At 41.8% G+C, this 23,176-nt stretch overlaps 1 protein-coding gene across 8 annotated transcripts in view; it reads right to left on the minus strand.

The window, feature by feature from the left end:
• Positions 1-107: 107 nt before the first annotated feature.
• The window catches only part of AGPAT3 (1-acylglycerol-3-phosphate O-acyltransferase 3), a 72,092-nt gene continuing 49,023 nt past the window's right edge, over positions 108-23,176 (minus strand). For all 8 annotated transcript variants that reach the window (XM_083734708.1, XM_083734712.1, XM_083734713.1 and 5 more), the window contains 8 exons: positions 20,113-20,339; positions 14,208-14,377; positions 13,165-13,326; positions 11,480-11,633; positions 9,465-9,567; positions 7,005-7,080; positions 5,191-5,389; positions 108-3,389 (listed from right to left, as the gene is read on the minus strand). In XM_083734708.1, the coding sequence (XP_083590834.1) occupies positions 3,301-3,389; positions 5,191-5,389; positions 7,005-7,080; positions 9,465-9,567; positions 11,480-11,633; positions 13,165-13,326; positions 14,208-14,377; positions 20,113-20,290 (1,131 nt within the window). In that variant the 5' untranslated portion in view covers positions 20,291-20,339 and the 3' untranslated portion in view covers positions 108-3,300. The remainder of the gene's footprint in view (positions 3,390-5,190; positions 5,390-7,004; positions 7,081-9,464; positions 9,568-11,479; positions 11,634-13,164; positions 13,327-14,207; positions 14,378-20,112; positions 20,340-23,176) is intronic.

Below are 23,176 nucleotides of genomic sequence, written 5' to 3' on the forward strand. Positions count from 1 at the left end.
CAAATGGAGTGCTGACAATGGAAGGAAAGGGGAAACGGCTGCCACATTCTAATAATGATTAAAATTGAATAATGAAGAAAGACCAAAAGAAAAAGAAAAAGAAAAAGTTCATGATATATTTTGTTTATTATTGCTCTCAAAGGGCTTGGTAGTCAAATATACAAGCTATGTTCTATTAAACCAGAAGAAAATAGTGTAAGGTATAAAATCTATGCTCACTGTTCCAACCCAAACAGCTTGATATTCTTCATGAGACACACTTACTGCTGTTTCCAGTAATACTCTCTCACACGTACTCTGCATATTTATATAAAAAACTATTTGAAGAGACAAACCAAAATTTCAAGCCAAAAAGATGAGCTGCCATGTACTAGATTGTGCCATGTTGTACACTTCAGTTTTCAAAACGGATATGTCTTTCTAAAACTGCAAACAAATTAATGTATACTTTGCTATGTCTTCAAAAACAAAATATGATCAATATGTCATGATATGAAAACAAAACAGAAGGAAAACATCTGCTTTTTCTCTCCATAATGTACATGCAGTACTCCCAACACCTTTTAGCAGGAGCCATTTGCGCTAAGTGGAGGCTGGACACCTATTTTAACAGATCTGTACACTCTTTGCTTCCTTGCAACATTTCTTCCTGCCTGCCGCCTGCCCCCCCCCCCCAATTCTGTTACAGTGTCTGGCCTTATCTATCAATACAGAACTCCTTGCTCACAAGTAATAGTAATGCACAGCCAGGGGACTTTCCCACTTTGTTTTTGTTATTAAGTGCATTTAAAATATATTCAACATCTTCTTCAGAAAGCAATTATACAGCATCTGTTAAACGGAGGAAAGAAAAAAACCTTTCCAACAAGGAAGTGTTATTTACCAAGTACTTTTAAAAAACACAATCCTGCCTCTTCAGTCCTCTGGTTAGATAACAGAGAGGAAAGCTCTCTGCTCAGCTGTCTAACTGTTTCAAAACAAAACAAAAAGCAGAATATATTTACTAAGTAAAAAATAGTCATGGCTGGATTCTCCCCAAGAAGCACAGGTTCAACTTCCAACGAAGTTAATAAGTTGTCTGCCCTTACAGTCAGGGTAGATTTTATCCCTTCTCAGGAAGCGTAGCTTACCGATTCCGGGACTGACAGTACAATGTTATGCTGGGGGAAAGCAAAATTCATGGATACTGTGGGCTGTGACTTAAGAAGCCAATGAAGATCTTTTTCTGCAATAGTAGTTCCCTCACTGAAGAGACAAGCAACTGCTTTATTTGAAAAATGGCTTGTCTCTGCAGAAACAGGAACTGGTAGCGCAGTGTTCTAGCTGCATGAACCATTCTCTTGCATGCCATTTTCTACATGTTTGGATATTGGTTGTTTTGATCATGGCTCCATAGGACAATTCCAAAAACCTTTCACGTAGAAATCCCTAAGCAAACATTCATCAGCATGAGAAAGCTAAGATAAGCCGTTTCCGCAAAGAATCTTTCCAAACTTCAGAGTGGCAAGTTGCACATAAAAGTATTCTCAAAACGAGCTCCTGCAAGTGAGGAATAAGAATAATTAAAAAATGCTAACATTTGGAAAGTAAGATGTCACACACTTACCCCTGGCTATGAGAGGATGTGTGTGTTACTATCACATTGTAAGGAGCAGTGGGGGCCCAATTCTGCTTTGAATCCCATTTATAGAGCTTAACTCCTATTGTCTTGTGTGTGTGTGTTTGGTGCGGATCTGGTTGCAAAATTTGGTCCCAGCACTGGAAGATGATATATGCCACTGCCATATGCTTTCAAATATTTCCGAGATGCAGCAATCAATTTGCAAAGCCCTATTAAAGGCAGCTGCGCACAAAACAGTATCTGAAGGGAAACTCTGTGACTAGTCATTCACCTACAACATTCATTATATGGAAAAAACGTAGAGGTGCTGTGCCAGTCAAAACATGGTTGGCGTGAAGGCTGTGTCAAGCAAACAAATGGCTTTCCACAGGAAAGCAACCTCAATGCATTGTGACTGAGGGCAACCACCACATCAAGAACCTTTCTACTTAGCTCTTATGTGTGTTTTCGGAGCCAGAGATTGTTGAAACCAAACCGGTAGCTCTTAATGTGCAGCAGAAAATTCTCAATAAGTCTGAACCTTATATAAAGGCTTCATTGATTGCTGGATGACCTGGCAATATCCCGTGATAATGTAGGCAAACTGACATTCCAGCCCTAAACACATTTGCCTGGAAGAAATTTTGACCTGAAATCAGTAGTGTTTCCTTTCAAGTAAGTGTGCTGAAGGCTGCAGAGGTACAGTACCAACCTTATGTTATCTACTACAATTAGTAGCTTTTTGAATACAATTTCTTTCCAGGTTTCTGTTGTTTTATGCTGTTTTTGCACCACAAGCCATACAGGCGATTCTGAGAACACACTTTTTTTTTTTTTTGCAGTGGGGGTAGTACTGCCAAGATGAAATGACTGAGCAGCCATAGTCATACTGGTAATAATTTCAGGGTCGTCATAAAAGCTTTTTGTTTTGTTTTTTTTAAAGAAAGAAATAGCAAGTCCAAGATCTATGTAGGAAACTGAGCTAAGCACATCCCTGTTTCAGCTGGGAGTGCATGAGGGGTAAGGAATGTGTCTGTCAAGTAGGGAAGCCTGGAACCGCATTAATTCTAGTGCCTTGTTCAAAGTATGTGCTTATCAGTCAGGTACTGCTGCCATTGGAATGCCATGGGTGTACAGAAATGAATAAATATTAACCTAAAAATAAAACATCTGCAAGGATGAAGTAGCTTTTCCAAACTGCTTCCTCCTCGAGGAGCAGCTGTTAGTCAACTGGAGATTGTGTTTTGCTGCAATTCATGCTGCCTTGCTTGTTTGTTTGTTTTTTAAAAAAAGATGCCATGAATAAGAAAATATTAAATTAGTTTTAGCAAGAAGAAACATTCAGTAGCTCCTCTTGCGAGCAAGTGTTGTACTCTTGAAAGACAAACCAGTTTATCTGAAGATGCATGTAGCTACACCCATTAGTTCCCCCTCCCACCCACAAGAAAGCCAAAAATAAAACAAAACATTAGCCCAGATATTTTTTCTCCCCAAACTTATGAACACAGGGATCCTTGGGCAGGTAAGTAGTCAATTGTTTCCTCTTCCTCTTGAATCTTCCAATTTCTTCAGTCTTGGCTCAAGTATTAGTAGTTATCAGTTAATAAGAAAAAAAAGATAAGTTTTCTAAGTGTCTTTCTTTCAATGAAGTTAATTTGATACCATAGTCTTGTTATATGTTTGGAACTGTATCTGTGAAGTTATTCCTTTTTCTTGAATTCTTGGTTGCCGTAGCTGGAGCCTTTTTCTATTTCTGTTACGCCGATCAGTCTGCGAACTCCAAATGAAGCTTTAAAACAGAAAGGAAAGAGAGATGACTGAGTTACGCCGCTCCTTGTCCATTAATGATCTGTTATATACTGAAAAGTAAACTATAGAGAAGGTAGCATAATGCATGTGTACACCCATACACATTGGGCTGTGTGTGTGTACGTGTATGTGTATATATGTGTGTGTTGTGCTGATTCATTCTATACCACCACTCCCAAATTCCTAGCTGTTAGAAAGAGGAAGAACCAACTCAGCATCCTAAAGCCCCAGCTACTAGAAATCCCACTCTGCACTACCATACCCAATCCCATAAACTCCACTTCTGAGTTTTCACTCGTTTTAAAGTTATCTACAAACAGCCAATTGGAACCAAAAAGGGACGGGGAACTATGGCCAGGGATAGGGAAGAAATTTTATTCAGTTTGTATTTAAAGGTGAATCAAATTAATTTGCAATAACCAAAATAATATACAAACTGAATGTCAGACATCTTTCTAAATTTGCAGTGCCGTTTTCTAGCCAAGTAATGTAAACAAAAATGCACACACTAAGGTAAACTGTGCATATGAATACATATCTTTGTGAAAAACAACATATGTAAATATACCATATTATGGGAAATTTAAACATTAAGGAAAATAAAATGAATGTTGGCAAAATTGCATAGTATGATATCTATATTAGGAGAAAACTGCACTCCATTTGTAGATTTTATTTTTTAAAACTGCAAACAGATGTGAAAATGTGGAGAACTTACCTATAAGGTTGGAAAGATGAGAGAAACCAAAATTGATACCCATTTCTACTGGTGGCTTACCAGAAGTTGTTGGACTACAATTTCCATCATTCCCATTGGCCATGATGGCTGGGGACTGATGGGCAAGAGAGTGCAACAACATCTGCAGTGCTGCAGGCCCCTTAGGACCCTGAATTTTGCATCATTAAATGCTGCATCTGCACAGAACACCAGTGCATAGATCAAGCATCTGATAAGGACTCAAAGGAGTAAAAGGCAAGAACAGGTACAACAATTAAACTAAGTTTTAAAATATATTTAACAACCCATTCAAACTGTGTGTGTAGCATTGTTTTTGTTTATTACTATGTCATGCACTTTTTTGTTTTTATACTGTAAACTGCCCAGTGATCCTCAGATGAAGGGTGATATAGAAATACAACAACAACAACAACAACAACAACAACAGAATTGCAGCCTAAAACAGCACAGGCTTTAGTACAAGGAGAAAACTATATATAGGTGTCTATGTGATGCAATGGCTAATGTATTAGGTTTGTCTGGATGGTCTTAGGGAAGTAACTGTTGCTCAGCCTAAACTTATCATAGGGCTACTGTAAAAAGAAAATGAAGTGTATATTGCAACCTATCCTGAGCTTGATTGGGAAAGATAATCAAAATACAGTCGTACCTTGGAACTCAAATGCATTGGCTCCCGAACAAATCGGCTCTCAAATGATCGAAACCTGGAAGTGAGTGTTCCGGTTTTCTAACAATTTTCAGAAGCCGAACATCCGGAGCCGCTTCCACGGCTTCTGATTGGCTGCAGGATGGTCCTTGGTTCGAGAGAGAACCAAAGTACGACTAGACAAGATTCTGAGTACAGTTCTCAAAGTGCTAATTATTAGGTCTAATAACCACTGTGTTCCAGTACAGATAGATAGATGAATGCAGTTTTTATTTGTCTTAACACAATCTTCCTTCCCCACCTTACTGCAAGTCAGCTAACAAGCTGAGCAAATGACCGTGGGGCCTGGCTGTATCACAGGATACAGATGTGCACATTCAGCTTGGCGTTTATTACCTGCTCCAACAAAGCCCATGAATGAAAGAATCAGGAGAGGAGATCCGCTTGCAAAAATGCCAAAACCAAATTTGAAAAGAGGAGACAGGACAATGGTGGCCCAGAACAGAAAGTTGAGGAGAGTCCATGGTCTTCTGCGAGGTTTTATTTGCTCTCCAGGAAATGTACCCTCTTGATTATACTTCTCTTGTAAAGCATCCTTGAAGAGAGAAAGAAAAAGCTTTCTAATTTGGGGACACACAGGGGTGCATTCATATCATTCAATGCCTGTACCTTTTAATATGGTCACAGAGGCAGGTCTCTGTGACCCCGTAGTCGTTGCTGCAGGAGCAATCTGTATTTTCTGTTCCATCATGATTACTCAAAAAGCAAAAACACATTTTTAGTAAAACTAGGCTCTGCTACTCTATTCCCAACCAAATCCTTTCTCTATTCATTGTGCCTTCTTCTACATGCCATCACTGTCTGGATAGGAGATGGTGTTCCCTGATGATAAAATGGCAGGTTATGGTAAGAAAACAAAATATAAATAAAATACAGTCTCCCAGGAAGCTGAAAGGTGTGTCAATGTCACACTTTACATTATTCATGTAACCTAGTCATGAAGTGTTAACCTGAAACTACTGTTAGTCCCCATCAAGTGTTACAGCTACTGCTTAAACAAAACACAACTTGTCCTTAGAAGTATGTGGAAATGGATGAACCCAAGTTATTCTCAGGCAGCCCCAAGAATTCAGGGCCCCATTCACACAATCAATTGCAGAAAGGTAGAAGGTAGTAAACTTAGGCTGCATTTGCATGTAACCCAAAAACCTGGTTTTAGAACTGCATGAGCCCATACAAGCCCCAGGCTCATGTGCTTACATCCTTGAGGCTTCTCCTTTGGTGTCTATCATGCACCAAGCCCTTACATAAAAGTTGCTGTTACTGTGTAAACCATCTTCAGTTTCAAGCTTATTATTCCCCTAAGGGGAGCTGCATCGAGTGAGCTGTAACTGTATCAGGTTGCCTTTTATTTTCCCCACTGATTTAACTGCTATATACAATACATGGTAATTAGTCTCCAACTATTTCCATTTCCACTGACAAGGGCAGCGTAAAGAAGCAAATAAGAATGCCCAGTGCCACTGGTGAACCATAGCTTGCAGATCAGATTAGCACAGAACCCTCAAACCCTTTATCTGGCAGGGTGAGGATCCGACTTGGGCAGATTCTAAAACACTTAAGAAATCAGCCCCATTGATTTCAGTGGTATTTTTATTTCTATGCTGCCTTAGGGATGAATGTGAAAAATGAAGAAAAACAGGCCACTCAACCCAATGGAACCTTTATTAGCAGAAGTTACAGTTTTCTCTTGAATTAGTATTCTCCCTCTTACAATGAAGTATCATCTTTAGAACAAATCAGATTCCTGATTTTTTTTCAGTGTTAGTGTATCCATTCCCCCCCTTTTTTTGCTACTGTGAAACCCCATTCCTCAGTAAAACTCACATGATATAGAAAAGACAGGATTGGGGCCCCATTTGTGGAGGAAGCAACGTATCGCATCACCATGGTCTAACGGAGAGTATATACATTCAGCTTTCCACACATTCGTATCTCAAGATAGATACGAATGTGGACAAATGTCAAAGCACTTTACCCATGGTAGAAAACATGTTTATGTTAAAAGAACCATGGGAGATCTTCCATGAAGGATCTTCCATATTACATCTAGTTGCTCCCTTACAGATACAGCAATGCTGTCTTCTTTGAGAATTCATTCAATTAGCATATTATTCCATAAGATCTTAGAGGCAGGACAAGTGATTTACCTTTTCTTGGTAAAGTTTATGGAGCCACTTTGCTGCTTCCTTTTCATCCAAAGGGATATCTTCTAGTGGAAACCTCCTGGTTTGTTTTTTTTAAAAAGGTTCAATAAAGAGCATTTAATAAAGAATGAGCATCACAATTATAACTTCTATGCTACTTATACTGAGTGCTCTGCTCTAGATTCAAGTGAAAATCCTGTATTGTCACATCCGTACCATGAATTTGCCACTAGGGGGTGCCCACAGCCAGAATACATAGGTTGCGCAGCGGAACACTTACTTCTTGCTTTGTACAAAAATGGATGGGTGAGTTTATTGAGAAGTGCTATATATATATATATATATATATATATATATATATATATATATGCAGGTTTTGGTGTCCTCAGGTGTCTTCCCGTGTAAAAGTTGGGGTGTCTAGGCGACGTTTCGACGAGGTCTCACTCGTCATCTTCAGGCTGTCGTCGCCTAGACACCCCAACTTTTACACGGGAAGACACCCGAGGACACCAAAACCTGCATTCCTGTACCCGTGAAAATCTACGAAAGCAAATATATATATATATATATATATATAAATAAAATAGTGGCATGATTCTCTTTCTTTCACCCAAATGAAGGCTACAGGCCAATGGTGACCAAAGCTTGGGTCAGATAACCACAGGAACTTGAAGAAGTTAGTGAAGAAATTCCTGTGGTCCATCTACTCTTAAGTAGTGACAAAGGTTAAAATGACAATAGAGATTCTGTTGAGGAACCACACAGACTGTGACTCTTTGGAACTTGGCTGCCCCTGTTATAGCTGTATAACAAATAATGCCGTTTTAGTTTGTTGGCTTGAGGAAGCTGGGAACATAAGACACAACTTGTCTGTTGAGCTGAGCGTTGTCAGCTCTGACTGGCAGCAGCCAAGGGTCTTTCTGAGCACCTACTCTGGAGCAGGATCTAACCAGGAAACCTTTGGATGCAAGTGGAACAGACTCCCACAAGAGGTGGTGGACTCTCCTTCCTTGGAGGTTTTTAAGTAGAAACTGGATGGTCATCTGTCTAGTTGAGATTCTTGCACCACAGGGGATTGATTGGCCTAGATGACACCCCCCCCCGGGTCCCTTCCAACTGTAAAAAAATGTAAAGGTAAAGGACCCCTGACAGTCTGGGGTTGCGGCGCTCATCTTGCTTTACTGGCCGAGGGACCCGACGTTTGTCCACAGACAGTTTTTCCGGGTCATGTGACCAGCATGACTAAGCCGCTTGTGGCCAAACCAGAGCAGTGCACGGAAATGCCATTTACCTTCCCAATGGAGCAGTACCTATTAATCTACTTGAACTTTTTTTGCCGTGCTTTCGAACTGCGAGGTTGGCAGGAGCTGGGACTGAGCAGCGGGAGCTCACCCAGACGCGGGGATTCAAACCGCCAACCTTCTGATCAGCAAGCCCAAGAGGCTCAGTGGTTTAGACCACAGCGCCACCCACTTCCCCTCTTCCAACGCTACAATACTAAAAAAATCATGTGCTCTCCCATTGAACTATAACCCCTCGCCCAAAAGCACATGTCTTTCAGAACACAGCACCGGTGTGAGTTAAAATGCTTGCTTAAAAAAAAAATTATGGTGGGAGAGGCAAGTAATGGCAGCCACTGCCATGTCATTCCATGAGCTGTACAAGGGGCAATGTCTGGAGATGGTTCAGTACTTTTTGTGAAAGGTGAGCTGTGGACCACTTTGGGGATCCCCAAAAGCCCCATAATCCTTCAGGGCTTTCTGTTTGACAGCCCTGAACTAGATAATTCTTCTTTTCCTAGGGCCATAAAAAGCAAAGACTGTGGCAAGCCTGATGATATGTATTTCTGTGGGGCACCAAAGAGATGACAAAGCCTCCTTCGTCACCATTCACAAGGGCAGAAATGACTTGCTTCAGATACGCCTGAAGCAGATCCAGTCAGAAAGCATTCCTGGCAAGTCTTTTACTGAACAAAACAAGAACAGAGGAGATGGGCCATCCATTCATATGGCTGAACAGCAGGCCTAGCCGAGAAAGCGCAGGCAGCTGGATCTCAGAACTTCGAGCCAGACTGGACTCAGCTATCTAAAAGACACGAATGACTGTACTATGCAGTTCACCGTCATTAAGAGAGGGCAGTAGGAATTTATGGAGCTTTACATAATGTACTTTCCCACGACCACATGGGTCTGTCAAACCAAATATGGAAGATGCTGAAATGGCAGGCAGAGCCAAGTATTACTTTTACAGAATTCGCAGTCGTGCTGGATGCGTGCAACAGCCTTTGTCTTCTAATATTAATGGGGGGAAAGAGGCTCTTCCATACTAAGCCTGAACAGCTGAAGTATCCCAAATCCATGCGGTGAAAGAACATGGGAAAAAGGAGGCAGGCTTACCACCATATTTGGACACTGTGACAATTCTGAAATACGTGCCATGCTCTCAAATACATGCCATGCTTACCTGACACACATATCAGCTTTGTATTTCTTCCCATAAAGGATTCCTAATAAGGAAGGGTTCTTGTTTCCTCTGAAGTTTAACGTTACATCGTACACGGCTGAAACTATGGCAAACGAGAAGAGGTCACCATTATTTTAGCCTCTAGGATCCAACATTTAATTGTTATAACAAGGCATACAAACAGAGTTCCAAATGAGGTGAGGCTCCTGAGACTGGAAGCACATCATTCTCCCAAGTACAATGCCCCACTGGCCAGACAACATCAACACAAAACTGTGCTGCAATTCCAACAGCACTCAAATGGGTTAGGACCAGCCACATTCACTGCACTGTGTGGGACATGAATAAGCATCTTACTGCTTTCTCAAAATTCCAAAAGTGTCCCGCTGTTTTACTGCTACTGAACATGTCTCTGGTTCATGCACTCTCCTCCATGCCCCTCTCCTCCTTTGGCACATGAGGGAAGAGAAGTTCAGAAGCAGTGTTTGTTTCATCTGAATTGGGACAAACGGTAGTTAGCTCAAATCATGGTTTGTCAAACAAGCTAAGATCAAACCGCGGTTTCTGATATTCGCTTTCTGTGGTGTGTGTGTGTGTGGGGGGGAACATGATAAAGCTAAACGCAATGGTTAGTGAACGCTTTTGATCTCTTCCTTGTAGTTAAGCCAGAGGAGGGGACAGGGAGCAGGTTCATGCATTTAATGCTAAACAGTGGTTTAACATGACATCTGAAGCGAGTTACCCTCTTTGTATACAACACAACAGCAAACTATGGTTTGCTGCAAAAACCGAAATACTGTAATGGAGAGAACCAGATTGCTTGAGCATACAGGGAAGAAAAAGAGATGAGGGAGCTCATGAGTCAGAGCCTCCTTTATGTAACACTAAGTCGTGGTTTGGTGATTAAATCTGAACTTAGCGTTAGTGTTAAGTTTTAATGGGTGTGAATCTTAGTCATGTTGCAGCCAACAGAAGTGAAGAACCCTGAGATTATACATACATGAAGACGGGTATCTATCTATATGTGACTCACAGAAACACAAGGGAAATTACTTCACATATAGAAAGAAAAAATTAACATTAATATTAGGTATCTTCACCTCTCAGAATCTCACAAGCATGCTGAAATGTGTGTTAACATATTTCCCATCTAGCAGAAAAGGGAAATTAATCCAAGGCAGTGTTTTGCTCAAGGCAGTTCTTCATCCAGATTCAACTCTGTTGTCTTTCCTAGATTCGAGTGGCTCTTATGGATTAAACACAATCCAGAGGAAAGTACATGTAAATAAGTGCTCCTGAATCAATAGTATTTAAGCACTTAAGTGGAAGCTAGACACTCTTTTATTTCCTCAAGATTTAAATCACATTTATACTTCTCTGGGTTGTGCTGAGTGGAGGTGGGGGAATAATTTCAATTTGCAAAGGGAAGCTCCAAAAATCTTTTATCAACAGTCTTTAAAAACACTGTCACACTTTTAGAACACCTGGATAGATTGGGAAGGGAAAGGAATGTGGATAAGGAATGGCGTAAAATAACGTGATAAACCTTCCACCAGTAAGTAGGGAAGGGGACATTGTGATTTTTATGTCTTCCTAATCTCCCCAGATTCCGCAGAACAGTTTTGATGCTGTTGTCTGGAAAGACATAGCAAAACTTGTAACCCACAATTGTATTTGGCCAGCCATCTGTCCTATTTAACAGCCTTGTCTGTGTGGCATAACACGAACTTACACCTCACATGCACGCTGGGAGCGTTAATTAGTCAATGTTTGCACACCACTTTAGAAATGTGAAGTGCTAAGTAGCAGTATTAATTTCTCTGAATTCAAATGGGAACTAATTAACGTATTAAGAACTAATTACAAAATAAAATCCAGCGGTCTAAAACATCAATATTAAAGTCAATACTGATTTTCCACTGAAGAAAATAATAATAATCTGGGGACCAACAGCAATGAATGCGCTCAAGAATCACATCCACAAACACTGTAAGGAAGGCCAAGGAAATAGATACCTGTTCCCCTGAGACACTGGACGGCAGTCGTGAAACCTTTGGTTCTGGGCAACAGGTGATATTTGAGCTTAGGCAATCCTTTGGATTCTGCCACTTCCATACTGATACGATGCTTGGTCTCTGTAAAACGAGTTCCTTCACAGTACAAAAGAAACTAATGGAACAGAACAAGAGGGGAAGGGTGGAAGAAACATCCAAGTGTTACTTCTCAAATAAAGAAATCATATGGAGAGTTTGCTGGGGACCAGTATCCGGATTCAGAAACTTTTGCATCAGTGGAAACATTGAATGACACCAAGGACCCAGAGACAAAAAAAGAGCTCTGTTGGGTCAGGCCAAAGGTCAATCTAAGCCCAGCGGCCTGTTCTCATAGTAGCCAACCATATGCCTAAGGGCAACAGCACTCTGCCTACCTGTGGTTCCAAGCAAGTGGGTAGTCAGAGGGATACAGCCTCCACCTGTGGGGGCAGAACACAGCCATGGTGCCTAGTGGCCACTGAGAGACCCTCTCCCTTGATCATTTCCTTTCACTGAAGGGAGAAGAATCCTCAGGCACCATTGCTTTTACCAATCATTCCTCTCCAGAACTCCCCTCAGCTTCTCAAATCTCTCTCACCTTCAGTACCATGCCAGTCCCAGAGCTGGCAACAGGTACACGAGGAGACTTACCAGCATGGTTAGAGCATGGACCTCAGAACCAGAGCACCACCACATCTTCCATGGGGAGATTTTCAATGCCACACTCCTCTCCACTGCACTATTTTATCCTCCCCTCTGGAGACCTTTAACCAGCACTAGACTGCCACCCATGACTATTTGCTTGCTGGACGTATTCTGTTGAAGTGTTTTGCCTCCCGTCCCCATCCTGACTTGAACAGAGGGCTCAGCACTTTTACTGATGTCTGAATTTCACCTATTCCTAGATCTTAAGGCCTCAGCTTCAAATAGGAGACCCTGACCCAGAACTCATTTAGAATGAGAACATGCCCATACCTCAAATTTCCTCACATGCTCAAAGCATCCTCTTTAGGGTCATTTCATCACTTAGTTTTCCAATAAAGATATTAAAAACTGTATTTTTTCAGGGGGAGAATGTACATGGATTCCCAACATGTAAATTTGGAGCACATCTGACTATTTGTGCATTGAGTGTTATTATTCAGCATATTAATAATATATCCAAATACAGTGATGTTGCAGGATCACTTCTGCAAAATCTGTACCTCATACTAAAAAAATGGGAGAAATTCAACATAGCACTAAGGAGATTGTTCTGTCAGCTCAAGCATTGCTGCTTGCCTGATGGAATGATCCCCCCCATGTACTATTTTGGGGGTTTTCCTGACCGCTGCTCCCCACCAAGCCAATTTAGGGGGTTCAAGGGAGGAGAATGGAAGGCTAACTGGGCCAGTTAGTTGAATCCGGCCCATACTTGTGTACCATACACAAACACACCTGCCAATTTCAAGTTGGAATTCATTGAATAAGCTGCGAAAATGAAGGGTTTAAACCAAAGACAGCTGCACAGCCTACCTGAGGTGAAACATTGAAGGCTATATACTATTAGACGTGAATCCACATACAGATTTGTATATAAAATCTTAATATGGCCACACACACACACACACCATGCAGGAAGACCACGCCTTTCACCATCTTGTTCAAAGTGCCAAGATATAACTTACCCACATATACTCTGGATAATCGGACAATCGTTTTAGACCTTCGACAACTTTATCTCTGTCTTCTTCCCATTTCCTTTTGCAGAAAACAATCTCCAGGAAGTACCATGTCCAGCCAATTAGGGGCACGTACAACAGCTCTTTCTTAGCAAGAACTTTTGAACTCTGAAAGGAACACCACAAGATAGTATCCTTTTGTTTGTTTACAACACATCATTTACAAATTGTGCCATTTCCAAAACTGTTCTGAAGCGGACTAGTAAGGTGATGTTGTTTTTTTGTTTCCTGGAATTTACTAGTCACATCATATTACTACTACTACTACTACTACATGTATATCCTACCTCCAAGGAGCTCTAGAAAACATGGCTTTCTCCCCATTTTATCCTCACAACAACCCTATGTGGTTGTGTGGGTTCTGTGTGTTTGTATGTTTGTGTGTGTGTGTAAAAGGGGAGGAGGAGAGAGATTGGTCCAAGGCCAATTGGACTGAATTGGGAATGTGAATCTTTGTCTCACCTGTCTGAGTCTGAAATGCTCAATCCTTCTTTTGGATTGGATTCCTGGCTCATTACATATGCTAATCATCTGCGCACTATCCCTTGCTTTTCCTGTAGGACTTGCTTTTTCCTGCAATCGTTAACAGTCATCACCAGGTTTAGCATACCCATTGAGTCAATCACCCATCTCCTACTACCCTCCTGAGGAAAAACCCCACCCTACCCTCCCACTATATACAAGGGTCTGGTGACTTCTGTTTCAGTGTATCTGAAGAAGTGAATGAATGCACACGAAAGCTCATACCAAGAACAAACTTAGTTGGTCTCTAAGGTGCTACTGGACAGTTTTTTATATATATTTCGACTGCGTCAGACCAACACGGCTATCTACCTGAATCTAATTTTGCTGTTAGTGGGAAGGAAATTTATCCAGTGTGACCATTTAAACACCCACCCCAGCTGCCTCCCTTTCCCAAGGTGAAAAATAAACCTGACCCTACCCCTCAAATTAAAAGATATACAAGGCTACAAGTTCAATGCACTCACCCCCAAGACGCCAAATCGCTCTGTCATGGTCCAGCCACACAGAAAGTCTATTTCAAAGTTGTGGTTCAGGATGATGATGACATGTTCTTTTCCAAACTTATCGACTGTAGCCTGGTCTGAGAACAAAGTGCATTCTGTACCAGACCACCATTCCAGCAACATCACTAATTCTAAGTCACAGAAGGAAACAAAGAAAGTAGATTAGGCCTTAATGTTTTATACCACTGTATATGGCAGACTATTATTTCCAACCTTTTTAACTCTGTTAAATGTGCAGTTATATACTATCTATACAGGGCAGAAGCAAACAATTTTCAGGGATTTTGTTTTGAACACCTTAGTTTTTTACTGATGACAATTTTCCTTATTTAAAAGCTCCACTTTCAGCCTTAAAAGATATGAATTTCAGGGCTGCAAGAGCAGTTTTAAATCAAATTGGCTGAAGTTTACAATACAGTTTCCAATGCCAAACAAGTCAACCATTCTGATCAAGAGGAAGATCACCAACCATTGTTTCAAAAGCTGTTACAATTACCCAACCACATTATCCAATTTTGATAATTTTTGCTGGGATACAAACATAACTCTGCCATTTAATTAACTATATAATTAAGTAACTGGGAGTGGTGCACAGGACGGTTCATCCCCTTCATCCACTCACTCTGTCCTGCAACAGAGCTTCCCAGCGGAGAGGTGACTGTGGTTTTCCTTGCTGCATCCCCTTTGCTGGGTTGCTGCACTATGGGAACCACTACTTGAGGCTTCGTTTGGCTGCTGGCTGGGCTTTCTGCCTTTCGCTCAGAGGGGCTCAGAAGTTGAACGTACCTGTGCTCTGAAAATCCTTTATTTTGCCTGCTGATCCCTTATTTTTGAGGCTGCTGGTCCCTTATTTTCAAATCTGTAAGTTGACAGCTATGCACTGTGTGCTCCCTTCCAGTCTCAATGCCTATTTGATCGCTTAATGATGATGAGTAAGCAGTCAGCAGCATTGCATCAGCACCAACCCAAGGCCCCGTTCAGATGGCAGCTTACTGCAGCAGAACTTGTTTTAAAAGACTCTGGTGTTTTAAAAAGGGAAGTGGCTGCATTTTGTTCTGCACCGGTTTACAAGCATTTCTGTTACTGTCTGAATTTTTTTAAAAAAATTATAACCCATCATACAACTGCAGGCAGATAACAACTGACTATGTTGTTCCTTCCCTGCAATGTAGCCCAATGAATAAAGGAACCCAAGATCCCACCAGACCATTTGGAATCTCTGTCTGTGTTCACACATTACAGTAAACCATAGTTAATGGTCTACAAGGAATACAGAGATCACTCCTACTTCACTTCTCTCCTAGTGTGAGCAACAAACTACGACTCCTGGCTTAGTGATCTGCCCAGAGAGAGGGCTGTGGTTCATCTGGAGTGAAACAAATCTACAATCTCTCATTCAAATGTATCACTAAACTAGTGGTGGTGGTTTGTTTCTATTCTTGCTAGAGGAAGAGCAATTTCACTATGGTTTACATTGCTATGCGAACACAGCCACTATTTGCCTGTCTGTGTTTCTTAAGATGGGATCCTTCTGTTAATACTGGACAGCCTGAAGAGGAACTTTTAGACTCCAGGAGTATTTCCCTATCTTTTCTGACAGTTCTTGCCAACAGCTTGAGGGAGCAGCAAAAGGAACAGAGAATTGGTTCTGAAGAAATGTTTGTAGCCTGAAGTACTGACTTCACTAGTGTTGGGAAAATCCCAAGATCCTTTTGCTTTTCCTGAGCTTTCACAGCTCCAATACTAACATCTTAGAAACTGAATTATTATTTTTTACTTGTTAAGCCTTGTACAGAAATGTCCCACCCCAATAAATCTGACAGTGGTTCCTGATGTATTTTTCCAGCGGTGCATTTTATTCTTGTGTGGTTTAAAAGTAGGAAAAACTGGAAGTCAGAGAAGTACATAACAATATACTTTACAGCAGGAATTGGGGAGCCTCCCCCACTCAAATATTTCTGAGTTACAACTCCAATCATCCCTGGCTACTGGCTATGGTTTTTGAGGCTGATGGGAGTTGTAGTTCGGCAACATCTGAGGGAGGGAAGTTTGCTGGAGGTGAGGAGTGAGACAGAGACAGAGAGTGATGCTGGTAGGTTCAGCCTTAAGTATCACAACTTATATACATTACTGCCCTGTGGTCTTTGGATAAAGGGTGGTATACTAATTTAATTAACAAACAAACAAACAAACAAACTTTAAATACATTTTAACACATGTATATTTTAACAACTTTAGCATTGTGTTAATCAGCTGATCACCAAGTTAATAACCCACCCCACCCCGCACCTGTTGCACCTGTGGAACGCCCTCCCATCAGATGTCAAGAAAATAAACAGCTATCTGACTTTTAGAAGACATCTGAAGGCAGCCCTGTTTAGGGAGGTTTTTAATGTTTGATTATTATTATTATTAGTGGAACATCACTTAGCCTTAAAATGAAAAGGATGTCATGGCATTTTAAAAAAAATTGATTGTGGGGAAAAAACACACAAAAAACAGTAGAGGGAAGGGACTCAATGTACAAGCTGCAATGTACAAAAATCTTGCAAACAGTAAACTATCCATTTAGACTTGGATGGAGCTATTGTTGCTAGGAGAGTAAAAACTGAACATGCTGAGCTCTCCCCCCCTTTTTTTTCTTAAGTCATCTGGAGGTAGCTAGAATGAATAAGGCTGGAATATAGATTGCCTTCATGAATTAAATATGCAGCAAAGTGTTTTCTCTTTGCAGGAAGTCAGACGAAACATCCGTGCTGCTCTACAACAGGAAAGAAGCTTTTTTCAGAGAAGTGCAGCACTGATCATTTTAGTTAAGAGCGGCACAGCAAGAGTTTCAAATCTCTGAAGGGAGCCAGTCTGTGAATGACTTTCACATGGCTGGCATCCCATGGTGAGGAAAAGGTTTACGGTTCTAAAATTACCTCATAAAATAGTTATACTGGGGTTGGTTTGTTTTTTAAAGTGTACAGTATATATGAAGCTTCTTTTTTTAAAAAAAAATAAAGTTAAATTAAGATATCCTTGAAGAACAATCTGGAAAGGGGGATCTAGTCTAAAGAGGTCAGTTTATTCTGCACTATGTATGCAATGATCATGATGGACCACCATCAACAGAGACTTGCGTCTCTTTCCACATCACACTAAATGCCATGCTTGGTGGTTTCACATACTCAGTTGCGAGTCCTCCAAAGATGTGTTATACTGAGTGTTGTGTGAATCAGCCTGCTTAAAAAGCATAGATTGAGCTCCAAAATGCATGGGTGCTTCAGCTGGTATACATAGGGGGAAAGAGCAGCTTTTCACTACAAACACAAATTTACTTTTCACAGCAAAATCTGCATTGGGGAAAAGAGAGGTGTGGGGAGTTGCAGCATTTTTAAATCCACTGACTTAACATACTCTAAAGCAGGGTCAAGAAACTTGCGGTCCCTGCAGATGCTGTTGGAGTTCATCTCCCATCAGCCCCAACCAGTGTGGCCAAAGATGATGGGAGCTGTAGTTCAGCAAAATCAGGATGAACACTGATTAAGAGCCTGAGAAAGAATGCTAAGAATGTAGCAGTCATCATGGTCAGCCTAGTCTCAGGGGTGGAATCGGTGTAAGACCTGGATTTTAACTGGCTACTTAAATACTAGAAACCTTCTATTGAGTCTTTGCTTTACAGCTGCAAGGCAGCTAAATAAAAACCTAGTTATTTTCCCCCTTCCAGGTACCAAACAGTTACCTATGAATACAGGAAAGTCCTCTATATCTCACACAGACCAGTCAGCTAAACAGGTTTGGGAGATGACCTGTATACTCAGCTGCATTACAGTGAAACGGAATGTCTAGTCTAGCTCTACCTAACCATGATGGTTCAAAGCTCTCCAAGAAGCTATTGATCTCAAGATTTTTAAACTGAAGATGCCATGGATTGAATCTGTTGCCTTGATACAAAAATGAGCTCTATCATTAGTAGGATGTCGTACCAATGTCCCTTCTGAAACAAGCCCAAACAGCCAGCTTTTGGCATTGAAGACAAAACTCCCAACCACCTGCCTGTTATCTATTCCCCTGTCTCACTAAAGAGGTCACCTAATGAACCTGAATTGCCATGTCCTTCCAGCCCTGCACACATCCCTCCAGTGTCAGCTGTCAATCTGCAAGATCCACCCTGAATGGGAGCTGCAACTGGAATTGTATGTTTGTAGAGATAGCTGTGTCGTAGTAATATTCAGAGTTCTCAGAGTAAAGTGAAAGAAACGAAGGGAAAGAAAAGCAGGGGAAATGACCGTTCAGCAAAAAGCTAACATTTCTTCATGGATAAAGATAACAAAGAGAACAGTCTGACTTTAAGACATGTTAGTGATATTAGTGCAGTGCTAGCCAACACAGGGCCCTCCAATTGCTGTTGGACTACAACACCCATCATTCCTGACCACTGGTCAGGCTGGCTGAGGCTGATGGGAGGTGGGAGTCCAACAAGCTCTGGGGGGCTACGCCTGTATTAGTAGATCATGCTGTTCATAAAACTCCTTGAGTGAAAGCATTTGGGTACAATAGAAGCCCATTTAATGCTTAAGATGATTTCATCTTTATTTCCCAGTACCCTCTTATAAACATGAAGACAGGAAAAAAGTAAAAAAATAAAAAGCACCCTTCCCCAGCTTGTCCCTGCCAGGTTGGTGGAAATGGTACTTTGGCATTTTTCAAAATAAGGACCCGAAGAGGAGAGCTTCTAGGCGACAACGTCAAAAAATGTCGCAAGCGATCTCAGTAATGAACTTGCTCCTGGAATAACCTAGTCAAAAAAATAGCATTTTAGCAGCAGTTCACTATCAGCCAGTTCAACTGGATTGTTTGCAGGCTCTGTTTTCCACCTTAACAATTTTTCAGAGGAAAAACTGTCCCTTAGAGCACTTTAAAAGATTTAAGAACAGTTAAATATTTAAGATACACAAGACTATTTTGTGTGTGTTTGCTTTAAAAAACAAACAACTGAGATGGCTCTCCCTCTAGAATTTCTGTCATACCTCAGGCTCTCTGAATAACCGATGCAATGTGACTACAATGGAAGACGTTTAAAAAAAACCTTTGCCCCAAGTTACAAACTTGGGAAGCACTGCAGCGAATACTAGAGTAGACAAGGTTGGTAGGGAGTAAGAAAACAGGCATTTGTGCAAGAAATGTGAAAGTAAAAGACGGTCTAAAGGACTGGGAAATGAGACAAATGAACAAAAACAGGCACTAGAAAAGAATGAGAAAACATAAAATATACATACGGGGGGGGGGGGGAGGTAGGAAAGCTGTAAGCTGGGAAGTTACAAAAAAATGAAGAGTGGAAAGAGGAACAAGGCAACAGGGTATTTGATATCTCCTCCACTGGCAACAGAGACGGTGTGTGAGAGAGTTAGGCTTGTTGGGACTAAAAGCAATGCCACAGAAGGAAGGAACAATACCCAACCTCTTGTGGATACCTGCTGTACGGAAGGATGAAGGGCCTATCCTAGCTATGTAGGCAAGTGGTTTTTCAGGAGGGCTGAGAGGGAAGCAGAAGGGCTGGAACAGGGCCCCTCCAGAGAGTTGTTTTTTTGTGTGTGGCTATATTCTGCACAGCATGCCATTCCTGCAATAGTGCTTCAGAGTTCTCACCTCAGCTCCTGCCTTTAGGGGCAAGGACATGAAAAAAGGGGGAAATATGGTACATGCAGACAAGTCCACCGTGCAAGAAAAATTCCCAACGCCTAGCAGTGGCAGCTATAGATCAGTGTTTCAGCATCTGCACCCACAAACATTGTTCCCCACTGCTCCTAAGGAGGCCTACCCGCTATAGTCTGAAGAAACTACATTCCTAGTTGGCACATAGAAATCAGAGCGTACTTACGGCTCCACAGTGAGTAGGAAAGGCGGCAGTTCACTCTTCGATAAAACTGCTTGTTTATAGGCCAGAGGATTAGCGTGCATAGCTGGATGAAGTTAATGATGAACCCACTCACAACGAAGACGAACCCAATCAGGAGGTGAACTATAAACTGGGTCTTCAGAAACGCAATTAAGCCCATGATAACCACTTAGTAGCGCTTGCAAGGTCCTTCACTCAGAATTACCGTCCTACAGAAAAAGAATGAAAGAAACAGCTTGCTTAGCAAACAAAACATTCCTGATCCAGAAGGGGAGGGGAATGCTGATATTTCCTCCCTGCCAAGTAGCAGCAGGGGAATCATAAATGGCATGTTCACCCCCCAGGCCAATTTCATCCAGGTCAAGAGTTGGTTTAGCATTATATTGCAGATCATGTTGGGGAAATGGAAACCATTCGGCTCTTGCACACCTGCAATTCCTACACAGCTTGATTTTCCAAAAGCTCCAGATTCTGGTGCCACAATATATATATGATGGTTTTGCATGGGCACGAACAGCGAAACAGAACCGTCTTGCTTTTACACGTAAACAATGGTTTTAAAACAACCTCTAAAATGTAAGACAGCCTCCTCACTTTCTGAATACATAAGACTTGCAAATCATCAGGGGAGTTGGATGGGGAATACTGAACCTTTTCCTATTCACTAAAGTCAAAAGGTCACCTCCCTCTACAAAAAAAAGTTGTGGGGAAAAGATAAGGGAAGTGAATATCTGGAAATGGTGGACCATGGGCCAAACGCATACTTGTGAGAGTGCTTTCTGTCCCAACAGTTGCCAGCCATAGAAGAGGCAGATGTGAAAGAAACATTGGCTGTGGTGGCGAGATCTGTTGCTTTGGCCCTTACCCACTCTCAAAATACCCTTTTTGCAAAGCTGAATGGGGCAAAATACTATCAAATAGCATAGATGCTTCAGATTCTCACTAATTTCACGACTATCTGTAATCTGATAACATTCTCCACCAAAGTAAGCCAAATTCTGCATCAAGAAAAGCTGAATCCTGTGAAAGTTTGCATGCTTCGTATGAATCCAGATTCCAGGAGCATCTCTATCATTAAAGAAAGAGGGATCTGCTTAAAATGTGAAAAAACACCAATCATAAAAAAGAAAGAGTGTGCGGTGCCAAGATGTACCTTTTGTTTAGTTTTTGAAAATCTATTGTGTTTGGTAGGCCCCATGTTTTCCAGATTCCGCACTGTTCAATGACTTAATTTTAGTTTATGGATGCTGGGTAGTACCTGCCACTAGGGGGTGCAAGGAGAATTGGTACATTTGTAGTTGTCGGAAAAGAATTATAGTTCGATGTGAACAGATCTACTCTGCAGGGCACGGCAGGTCAGGTAAAAATGTGCCACTGCACCCACTCTCGAAATTCATAGAAAAGAACGGGGGAAGGGGGGTCAGGGAAAGCAAGCTTTGTTTTGAGCGGAAATGTAGGGAGAATGGAAAATGGGAGAGGAAGCAAAAGTTATGCTAAATGAGCGATGGTGTGTGAGAAGGCTGAATAGGATTTAGCTGGGTGTTAGTGGGGAAAAGGAAGATGTGCTTGCATAGGGCTTCTGGGAAGGGGACAGAACAATACACACAAGCTCAATTCTGACAAATAATGTTTAGAGAGCTTGGGGCCTAAACCTGCCACAGCCATCCCGGTTTTGTAATCCATCACTTGCAGCCTGATGTGGTACAGCCCTTGTACACCATGAAGGCTGTCATTTGTTGTAAAGACACACATAGTGTGCTCACCCACAATGGAGTCTCCACGTGCCTACACTATGCTTTTGCCTTCCAACCTTAATCCTTTCCCTCTTCAGGCCAGGAGAAAAACCAAAGCTGGTGACAGGCACAGGGGCACCCTACTTTATCTCAGCTTTGGGTCTTCTCAGGCTGCTTGGTCGCCCACAACTCTCACCATGTTGCCATCCAGATAAGATTAGTGGCTGAGCTCTCTCTGGATAGGAATTAACAAAACTCTGAAGAGGCATAGCCCAACAGCCAGGCCCTGAAACGTATTTTTCACTCCCTTAAAATCCTGGTGCTATGTGTTCCTTCAGGGAAAATGACAGTTTTCTTATTAAAAAGGCAGAATGATTCCAACTCCTACACATCAGTTGCTCCCTTCCGATTGCAAGAATGCATCTCCTTGATTTTCACACCACAGAAATGCTGAGTGGGCTTTGATTCGTTCCGGAGTCAGACCGTGGAGGTGGCAAGAAATAGTGAGATGAGACAAGCCCAAGGCTTCCAAAGCAGGGGTGGCAAAGGCCTGGACCTCAAGGTAAGTTAACTGAAGGAACTTTGAAGACATAAAGTGTCCCTCTTCACCTGCCCCCCTGCAGCCCTCTAACGGGGAATGCTCAGGATCCCCTTCTGAACTACTTGGAATGGGGCTCAAGGGGCTGGTGGAGAAGAAACATTCATTCATGGTGACCCAAGAGTCCTGCAATGATCACAACACGGAGTAAATAAGCTGTAAAGTACCTTGCTGCTGGAGATTAAGGGACCACTGAGCCTAAGTCTGACAGTATCACACATGACAACCAGCCACAGAGCCAGAACCATCATGGACCCTCCTGTGAGCCCGAGAGCCCAAATCAAGACCTCACCACTCCAAGTGGCTATAAATCACAGGAGTGGCTGTCTTCAGATCAGGGTGTTGGCCCCTTAAGAATGCTCTACCATGCAAGTAGAGGCTTAAAGGGACTCAATTTGCTTTCAACCTTTGTTGGGCACAGAACATTCTGTGGTTCTGCAGTTTCTGCCCTGCCTTGTTGCCTTGCCCCATGGGCTCCATCCCAGCCCAGGACGGTATATCCGTGAGTACTTTACGACCCAAGCCAAATCAGGTGTGATTTCAACCTACACCAGAACTCTAATCCCCATGCCAAATCCTCTATTATTTAGAAGTGCCCTCCAACATTCTAGAGAAGGCACAAGTAGCTGCAGGGAGGATGAGATAGACAACATTGCACTCTGAACTTCTTTAAGTTCACTTATCATAGAATCCAAACTAGTTTGTCCCCATTTGA

Source organism: Podarcis gaigeae (assembly GCF_964106915.1).
Source record: "Podarcis gaigeae genome assembly, chromosome: 4".
Taxonomy (NCBI): Eukaryota; Metazoa; Chordata; class Lepidosauria; order Squamata; family Lacertidae; genus Podarcis; species Podarcis gaigeae.